General features: G+C 41.0%; 1 protein-coding gene across 1 annotated transcript in view; it reads left to right on the forward strand.

The window, feature by feature from the left end:
- LOC133025567 (collagen alpha-1(XIV) chain-like) overlaps positions 1-12,500 on the forward strand; it is a 77,162-nt gene that overhangs the window by 53,025 nt on the left and 11,637 nt on the right. The window contains 7 exon segments of the mRNA XM_061092262.1: positions 1,746-1,889; positions 1,971-2,135; positions 2,301-2,339; positions 10,791-10,929; positions 11,363-11,505; positions 11,772-11,881; positions 12,474-12,500. The exon segment at positions 12,474-12,500 is cut by the window's right edge and continues 132 nt beyond it. Of these exon segments, the coding sequence (XP_060948245.1) occupies positions 1,746-1,889; positions 1,971-2,135; positions 2,301-2,339; positions 10,791-10,929; positions 11,363-11,505; positions 11,772-11,881; positions 12,474-12,500 (767 nt within the window).

Raw genomic sequence — 12,500 nt, forward strand, 5'->3', positions numbered from 1 at the left:
CAAGTCATGAGTTTTGAAAGTTGCGATATAATTTCCACAAACTCAAATGTTCTCATGGCGACTTTGAAAAACACAGACAAGGTGAAACCAGGACAGAAACTATGTGAGACGAATCAACAGCTTTAACACACACACACACACACACACAGACACACACACACACACACACACACACACACACACGACACAATTACATACACAACACAATCACATACACACGACACAATAACATGCACACAATAACAAACACACGACACAATAACATACACACAACACAATCACATACACACAATAACAAACACACAACACAATAACAAACACACAACACAAGAACATGCACACAACACAATCACATACACACGACACAATAACATGCACACAATAACAAACACACGACACAATAACATACACACAACACAATCACATACACACGACACAATCACATACACACGACACAATCACATGCACACAACACAATAACATGCACACAACACAATCACATACACACGACACAATATCATACACCCAACACAATAACAAACACACAACACAATCACATACACCCAACACAATAACAAACACACAACACAATAACATGCACACAACACAATAACAAACACACAACACAATCACATACACACAACACAATCACATACACACGACACAATAACATACACACGACACAATCACCTACACACGACACAATCACATACACACGACACAAGAACGTACACACAACACAATAACATACACACGACACAATCACATACACACAACACAATCACATACACACGACACAATTACATACACGCACACACACACACACACACACAAGGTTGTCCTAATTCCAGTGTCAATACGTATTGAGCTGCAGGAAATTAAATGAGTACACAAATAATGTGCGGCTGCTTGTGTGTTTTGTCAATAACAAAACGTTTATACAAGAATATGTTCATGTTTGTGTTCACACCTACAACCTCTGTGTGTGTGTGTGTGTGTGTCTGTGAGTGTGTGTGTGTGTGTGTGTCTGTTTGTGTGTGTGTCTGTGTGTCTGTGAGTGTGTGTGTGTGTCTGTGTGTGTGTGTCTGTGAGTGTGTGTGTGTGTGTGTGTGTGTGTGTGTGTGTCTGTTTGTGTGTGTGTGTCTGTGTGTGTGTGTGTGTGTGTCTGTGTGTGTGTGTGTGTCTGTGTGTGTGTGTGTGTCTGTGTGTGTGTGTGTCTGTGTGTCTGTGAGTGTGTGTGTGTGTGTGTGTGTGTCTGTGAGTGTGTGTGTGTGTGTGTGTCTGTGTGTCTGTGTGTCTGTGAGTGTGTGTCTGTGAGTGTGTGTCTGTGAGTGTGTGTGTGTCTGTGTGTGTGTGTCTGTGAGTGTGTGTGTGTCTGTGTGTGTGTGTGTCTGTGAGTGTGTGTCTGTCTGTGTCTGTGTGTGTGTGTGTGTGTCTGTCTGTCTGTGTGTGTGTGTCTCTGTGTGTGTGTGTGTGTGTGTGTGTCTGTGAGTGTGTGTGTGTCTGTGTGTGTCTGTGTGTGTGTGTGTGTGTGTGTGTGTGTGTGTGTACGTGTGTGTGTGTGTGTGTCTGTCTGTCTGTCTGTTTGTGTGTGTGTCTCTGTGTGTGTGTCTGTTTGTGTGTGTGTCTGTTTGTGTGTGTGTCTCTGTGTGTGTCTCGAGTCGGTTTCTAACGACGACACAATCAATGACTCCTTCCTGTGTGAACTGGTCGGGTCTGATTGGTGGATCTCTTCGTCCAATCAGGTCGAGCCATCCAACACGTGAAGGACAAGATCTTCACGGAGGAGGGCGGAGTCAGGAGGGGAATCCCCAACGTGCTGGTGGTCCTCACGGACGGACGCTCCCAGGACGACGTCAACAAGGTTTCCAAGGAGATGCAGATGGAAGGTCAGAGCCGGGTCCTGGGTTCCTCGTGGATTCTCTTCAGGTTCCGGGGCTCGGTCTAATCTCTGGATGTTCTGTGTGAAGGTTACATCGTGTTTGCGATCGGATTCGCTGACGCGGACTACGGCGAGCTGGTGAGCATCGCCAGCTCGCCCAGCGACAGACACGTCTTCTTCGTGGACGACCTGGACGCCTTCAAGAAGATCGAGGAGAAGCTGGTGACCTTCGTGTGCGAAGCCGCCACCGCCAGTGAGTCACGCCCAGGGTCACATGACGGGTCCAGGTTATAGACAGCACCGCTACTTTCAATCCAAGTTCATGTGTGTGTCTCTGTGTGTGTGTGTGTGTGTGTGTGTGTGTGTGTGTGTGTGTGTGTGTGTGTGTGTGTGTGTCCGGTGTGTGTGTTTTCTACAGCTTGTCCTTCGGTACCAATGAGTGGCAGCACAACACCAGGTGAGAGACACACAACCCCTGAATGTGAATCTACTGTAGAGTACAAGTGTCCTAAGGACACACTGCAACCACACGCTGCACATACACACAACACAATAATATGCACACAATACAATCACATACACACAACACAATCACATACACACGACACAATCACATACACAATCACATACACACGACACAATCACATACACAATCACATACACACGACACAATCACATACACAATCACATGCACACAACACAATCACATACACACAACACAATAACATGCACACAATCACATACACACGACACACTCAAGTACGCACGACACAATAACATACACACAACACAATCACATACACGCGACACAATTACATACACAACACAATCACATACACACAACACAATCACATACACACAATAACAAACACACAACACAAGAACATGCACACAACACAATCACATACACACGACACAATCACATACACGCGACACAATTACATACACAACACAATCACATACACACAACACAATCACATACACACAATAACAAACACACAACACAAGAACATACACACGACACAATCACATACACACGACACAATAACATACACACGACACAATCACATACACACAACACAATCACATACACACGACACAATAACGTACACACAACACAATCACATACACACGACACAATCACATACACACAACACAATCACATACACACGACACAATCACATACACACGACACAATCACATACACAATCACATACACACGACACAATAACATACACACAACACAATCACATACACACGACACAATCACATGCACACAACACAATCACATACACACAACACAATCACATACACACGACACAATCACATACACACGACACAATCACATACACACAACACAATCACATACACACGACACAATAACGTACACACAACACAATCACATACACACAACACAATCACATACACACGACACAATCACATACACACGACACAATAACATACACACAGCACAATCACATACACACAACACAATCACATACACACGACACAATCACATACACACGACACAATCACATACACACGACACAATCACATACACACGACACAATCACATACACAATCACATACACACGACACAATAACATACACACAACACAATCACATACACACGACACAATCACATACACACGACACAATAACATACACACAACACAATCACATACACACAACACAATCACATACACACGACACAATCACATACACAATCACATACACACGACACAATCACATACACACAACACAATCACATACACACAACACAATAACATACACATGACACAATCACATACACACGACACAATAACGTACACACAACACAATCACATACACACAACACAATCACATACACACAACACAATCACATACACACGACACAATCACATGCACACAACACAATCACATACACAATCACATACACACAACACAATCACATACACACGACACAATCACATACACACAACACAATCACAAACACACGACAAAATCACATACACACGACACAATCACATACACACGACACAATCACATACACACGACACAATCACATACACACGACACTATAACATACACACGACACAATCACATACACACGACACAATAACATACACACGACACAATCACATACACACAACACAATCACATACACACGACACAATCACATACACACGACACAATAACATACACACAGCACAATCACATACACACAACACAATCACATACACACGACACAATCACATACACACGACACAATCACATACACACGACACAATCACATACACACGACACAATCACATACACAATCACATACACACGACACAATAACATACACACAACACAATCACATACACACGACACAATCACATACACACGACACAATAACATACACACAACACAATCACATACACACAACACAATCACATACACACGACACAATCACATACACAATCACATACACACGACACAATCACATACACACAACACAATCACATACACACAACACAATAACATACACATGACACAATCACATACACACGACACAATAACGTACACACAACACAATCACATACACACAACACAATCACATACACACAACACAATCACATACACACGACACAATCACATGCACACAACACAATCACATACACAATCACATACACACAACACAATCACATACACACGACACAATCACATACACACAACACAATCACAAACACACGACAAAATCACATACACACGACACAATCACATACACACGACACAATCACATACACACGACACAATCACATACACACGACACTATAACATACACACGACACAATCACATACACACGACACAATAACATACACACGACACAATCACATGCACACAACACAATTACATACACACGACACAATCACATACACACGACACAATCACATACACACGACACAATAACATACACACAATCACATACACACGACACAATCACATACACACGACACAATCACATACACACGACACAATCACATACACACAATCACATACACACAACACAATCACATACACACGACACAATAACATACACACGACACAATCACATACACACGACACAATCACATACACACGACACAATCACATACACACGACACAATAACATACACACAACACAATCACATACACACGACACAATCACATACATACGACACAATCACATACACACAACACAATAACGTACACACAACACAATCACATACACACGACACAATAACATACACACAACACAATCACATACACACAACACAATAACATACACACAACACAATCACATACACACAACACAATCACATACACACAACACAATAACATGCACACAACACAATCACATACACACGACACAATCACATACACACAATCACATACACACGACACAATCACATACACACGACACAATCACATACACACGACACAATCACATACACACGACACAATCACATACACACAACACAATCCCATACACACGACACAATAACATACACACAACACAATCACATACACACAACACAAAAACATTCACAAAACACAATCACATACACACGACACAATCACATACACACGACACAATAACATACACACGACACAATCACATACACACGACACAATCACATACACAGGACACAATCACATACACACAATAACAAACACACGACACAATCACATACACACAATCACATACACACGACACAATCACATAAACACGACACAATCACATACACACGACACAATAACATACACACAATACAATAACATACACACAACACAATCACATACACACGACACAATCACATACACACGACACAATCACATACACACAACACAATCACATACACACGACACAATAACGTACACACAACACAATAACATACACACAACACAATCACATACACACGACACAATCACATACACACGACACAATAACATACACACAACACAATCACATACACACAACACAATCACATACACACAACACAATCACATACACACGACACAATAACATGCACACAACACAATCACATACACACAACACAATAACATACACACAACACAATCACATACACACGACACAATCACATGCACACAACACAATCACATACACACGACACAATCACATACACACGACACAATAACATACACACAACACAATAACATACACACGACACAATCACATGCACACAACACAACAACATACACACAACACAATCACATACACACGACACAATAACGTACACACAACACAATAACATACACACAACACAAATACATAGACATGACACAATCACATACACACAACACAATCACATACACACAATAACAAACACACGACACAATAACATACACACAACACAATCACATACACACGACACAATCACATACACACGACACAATCAAATGCACACAACACAATCACATACACACAATAACAAACACACAACACAATCACATACACACAACACAATAACAAACACACAACACAATAACATACACATGACACAAATACATACACACGACACAATCACATACACACGACACAATCACATACACACGACACAATCACATACACACGACACAATCACATACACACGACACAATAACATGCACACAACACAATAACATACACACAACACAATCACATACATACGACACAATCACATGCACACAACACAATCACATACACACGACACAATCACATGTACACAACACAATCACATACACACGACACAATCACATACACACGACACAAGCACATACACAATCACATACACACGACACAATCACATACACACGACACAATCACATACACAATCACATACACACGACACAATCACATACACACGAAACAATCACATACACACGACACAATAACATACACACGACAAAATCACATACACACGACACAATAACATACACACGACACAATCACATGCACACAACACAATCACATACACACAACACAATCACATGCACACAACACAATCACATACACACGACACAATCACATACACAATCACATACACACGACACAATAACATACACACGACACAATCACATGCACACAACACAATAACATACACACAACACAAATACATAGACATGACACAATCACATACATACAACACAATCACATACACACAATAACAAACACACGACACAATAACATACACACAATACAATAACATACACACAACACAATCACATACACACGACACAATCACATACACACGACACAATCACATACACACAACACAATCACATACACACGACACAATAACGTACACACAACACAATAACATACACACAACACAATCACATACACACGACACAATCACATACACACGACACAATAACATACACACAACACAATCACATACACACAACACAATCACATACACACAACACAATCACATACACACGACACAATAACATGCACACAACACAATCACATACACACAACACAATAACATACACACAACACAATCACATACACACGACACAATCACATGCACACAACACAATCACATACACACGACACAATCACATACACACGACACAATAACATACACACAACACAATAACATACACACGACACAATCACATGCACACAACACAACAACATACACACAACACAATCACATACACACGACACAATCACATAAACACGACACAATCACATACACACGACACAATAACATACACACAATGCAATAACATACACACAACACAATCACATACACACGACACAATCACATACACACGACACAATCACATACACACAACACAATCACATGCACACGACACAATAACGTACACACAACACAATAACATACACACAACACAATCACATACACACGACACAATCACATACACACGACACAATAACATACACACAACACAATCACATACACACAACACAATCACATACACACAACACAATCACATACACACGACACAATAACATGCACACAACACAATCACATACACACAACACAATAACATACACACAACACAATCACATACACACGACACAATCACATGCACACAACACAATCACATACACACGACACAATAACATACACACAACACAATAACATACACACGACACAATCACATGCACACAACACAACAACATACACACAACACAATCACATACACACGACACAATAACGTACACACAACACAATAACATACACACAACACAAATACATAGACATGACACAATCACATACACACAACACAATCACATACACACAATAACAAACACACGACACAATAACATACACACAACACAATCACATACACACGACACAATCACATACACACGACACAATCAAATGCACACAACACAATCACATACACACAATAACAAACACACAAAACAATCACATACACACAACACAATAACAAACACACAACACAATAACATACACATGACACAAATACATACACACGACACAATCACATACACACGACACAATCACATACACACGACACAATCACATACACACGACACAATCACATACACACGACACAATAACATGCACACAACACAATAACATACACACAACACAATCACATACATACGACACAATCACATGCACACAACACAATCACATACACACGACACAATCACATGTACACAACACAATCACATACACACGACACAATCACATACACACGACACAAGCACATACACAATCACATACACACGACACAATCACATACACACGACACAATCACATACACAATCACATACACACGACACAATCACATACACACGAAACAATCACATACACACGACACAATAACATACACACGACAAAATCACATACACACGACACAATAACATACACACGACACAATCACATGCACACAACACAATCACATACACACAACACAATCACATGCACACAACACAATCACATACACACGACACAATCACATACACAATCACATACACACGACACAATAACATACACACGACACAATCACATGCACACAACACAATAACATACACACAACACAAATACATAGACATGACACAATCACATACATACAACACAATCACATACACACAATAACAAACACACGACACAATAACATACACACAATACAATAACATACACACAACACAATCACATACACACGACACAATCACATACACACGACACAATCACATACACACAACACAATCACATACACACGACACAATAACGTACACACAACACAATAACATACACACAACACAATCACATACACACGACACAATCACATACACACGACACAATAACATACACACAACACAATCACATACACACAACACAATCACATACACACAACACAATCACATACACACGACACAATAACATGCACACAACACAATCACATACACACAACACAATAACATACACACAACACAATCACATACACACGACACAATCACATGCACACAACACAATCACATACACACGACACAATCACATACACACGACACAATAACATACACACAACACAATAACATACACACGACACAATCACATGCACACAACACAACAACATACACACAACACAATCACATACACACGACACAATAACGTACACACAACACAATAACATACACACAACACAAATACATAGACATGACACAATCACATACACACAACACAATCACATACACACAATAACAAACACATGACACAATAACATACACACAACACAATCACATACACACGACACAATCACATACACACGACACAATCAAATGCACACAACACAATCACATACACACAATAACAAACACACAACACAATCACATACACACGACACAATAACAAACACACAACACAATAACATACACATGACACAAATACATACACACGACACAATCACATACACACGACACAATCACATACACACGACACAATCACATACACACGACACAATCACATACACACGACACAATAACATGCACACAACACAATAACATACACACAACACAATCACATACATACGACACAATCACATGCACACAACACAATCACATACACACGACACAATCACATGTACACAACACAATCACATACACACGACACAATCACATACACACGACACAAGCACATACACAATCACATACACACGACACAATCACATACACACGACACAATCACATACACAATCACATACACACGACACAATCACATACACACGAAACAATCACATACACACGACACAATAACATACACACGACAAAATCACATACACACGACACAATAACATACACACGACACAATCACATGCACACAACACAATCACATACACACAACACAATCACATGCACACAACACAATCACATACACACGACACAATCACATACACAATCACATACACACGACACAATAACATACACACGACACAATCACATGCACACAACACAATAACATACACACAACACAAATACATAGACATGACACAATCACATACATACAACACAATCACATACACACAATAACAAACACACGACACAATAACATACACAAAACACAATCACATACACACAACACAATCACATGCACACAACACAATCACATACACATAACACAATAACATGCACACAACACAATCACATACACACAACACAATCACATACACACAACACACTACAAATACACATGCCACAATAACATACACACGACACAATAACATACACGATCACATACACACGACAAAATCACATACACGCGACACAATCACATACACAATCACATACACACGACACAATCACATACACACAACACAATCACACACACACAACACGCTGCACCAGACTCACACACACTCACTTCCTGGTGTGGTCAGGTTTCCGGATGATGGAGCTGTTCGGCCTGGTGGAGAATCGGTACAGCAGCGTCTCCGGTGTTTCCATGGTTCCCGGGACCTTCAACCTGTTCCCGTGCTTCCACCTGCACAGCGACGCCCTGCTGGCCCAGCCCACCAGGTACACACACATCGCACACAGCTGCACAACCAACACAACACGTTCATAGCTCCAAAATATAGTTATTATTTCTCTATGAGGTTAGAAACAGAAGATTGACTTCCACTGGATCCGATGTTTAGATTCTAAATCGTAGCGAACAACCTTTCTGTACGTGTGACATCACAAACCACCTGACACTTTACGTGTTCTTCTGTTTGCATAAAGAATAAATAAACCAGCACGAGCAATTAGCAACTCCGAGTGGTAAATACTTAACGGACCAATCAACACATATAAGCAGAATGCTAACGTGAGATTAGTGAAATCTTCCTTAATGTAAATAACATTTAAGGCATTTAGGGTTAGTTGCTCACTACTGCCCTCTAGGTGAAGTCCAGATGTTCTGTGTCCAGTGGAATGAATCTAACGTTCTGTGAATCCCACCCGACAGGTTCCTCCACCCTGAGGGTCTCCCCTCGGACTACACCATCAGCCTGCTGTTCAGGCTCCTCCCCCGGACCCCCGAGGAGCCCTTCGCCCTGTGGGAGGTCCTGAACAAGAACAACGAGCCGCTGGTGGGAGTCATCCTGGACAGTGAGTCCCGAGCCTCCAGCTTTCATGAGGAGTCGGATCTGTTCGGCTTCCAGGCAGCGACGCTCATTCATTTACAATATCTGGTGGAGAAATATCTCAAATGTTCCCAAAATAATTTTAAAATATCCAAAAGTGAAGGTGGTTGGATGTTAGAGTTCCTGCTTTGTTCCTCACGACAGGAGAACAAGTGCAGTGTTCTGTTGTTTCCCTTCATATCAGCTCAGCCGGTTTGATCTGGTTCTGTTTGTTTTCCTGTCGTCCTGCAGACGGAGGAAAGACGCTGACGTTCTTCAACCACGACTACAAAGGAGAGTTTCAGACGGTGACGTTCGAAGGGACGGAAATCAAGAAGCTCTTCTACGGGAGCTTCCACAAGGTCAGAATCACACACTCAGTCTTTATATTCATCAATATACATTTAAAGGGGTCGAAGTCGAAGTTTGTTTTTTAATTCGACAGCTCAAAGTGTATAAAAAGCTGTGTTTAATTCCTGGAAACCTTTTTAGATCCTGTAGGTGGCGGTAATGCACCTTGACGCTGGCTGCCAGCCGCACGTAAACCGAACCATGAAGAAGAACGTAACCTCAGGAGTAAATCCAGTCGTACGCTTGGTTTTTATTTAGAGTCCAAATTACAGAGCAGCCTTTACGAGCCGTTTTCTTTAGAGCTGTTTGTGTGTTTGGAATTTTCTCTTTGCCAGAACTTTTTTACAGTTTAATTTGCACTGTGAATTTTAATTGTAACCTATAGAAAAGTGTGTGTGTTGAACTTTAACACACAGATCCGATGGCGTCGCTTCACGCTCCTGATCCTGATGTTGTTTGATGTTGTTTGATGTTTCTCGTCGTGTTTCAAGCTCTTTGATGGAATCTGTGGTTTTCACTGTTGGTCACATGATGGAGATCAAAGTGCTGCATCACGTGATCAGAGCGTGACGCACCAACGTGTGTGTGTTTCCTCTCGTGCAGCTTCACATCGCCATCAGCAAGACCAGC

The sequence above is a fragment of the Limanda limanda genome, chromosome 19 (genome assembly GCF_963576545.1).
Source record: "Limanda limanda chromosome 19, fLimLim1.1, whole genome shotgun sequence".
In the NCBI taxonomy this organism is placed as follows: Eukaryota; Metazoa; Chordata; class Actinopteri; order Pleuronectiformes; family Pleuronectidae; genus Limanda; species Limanda limanda.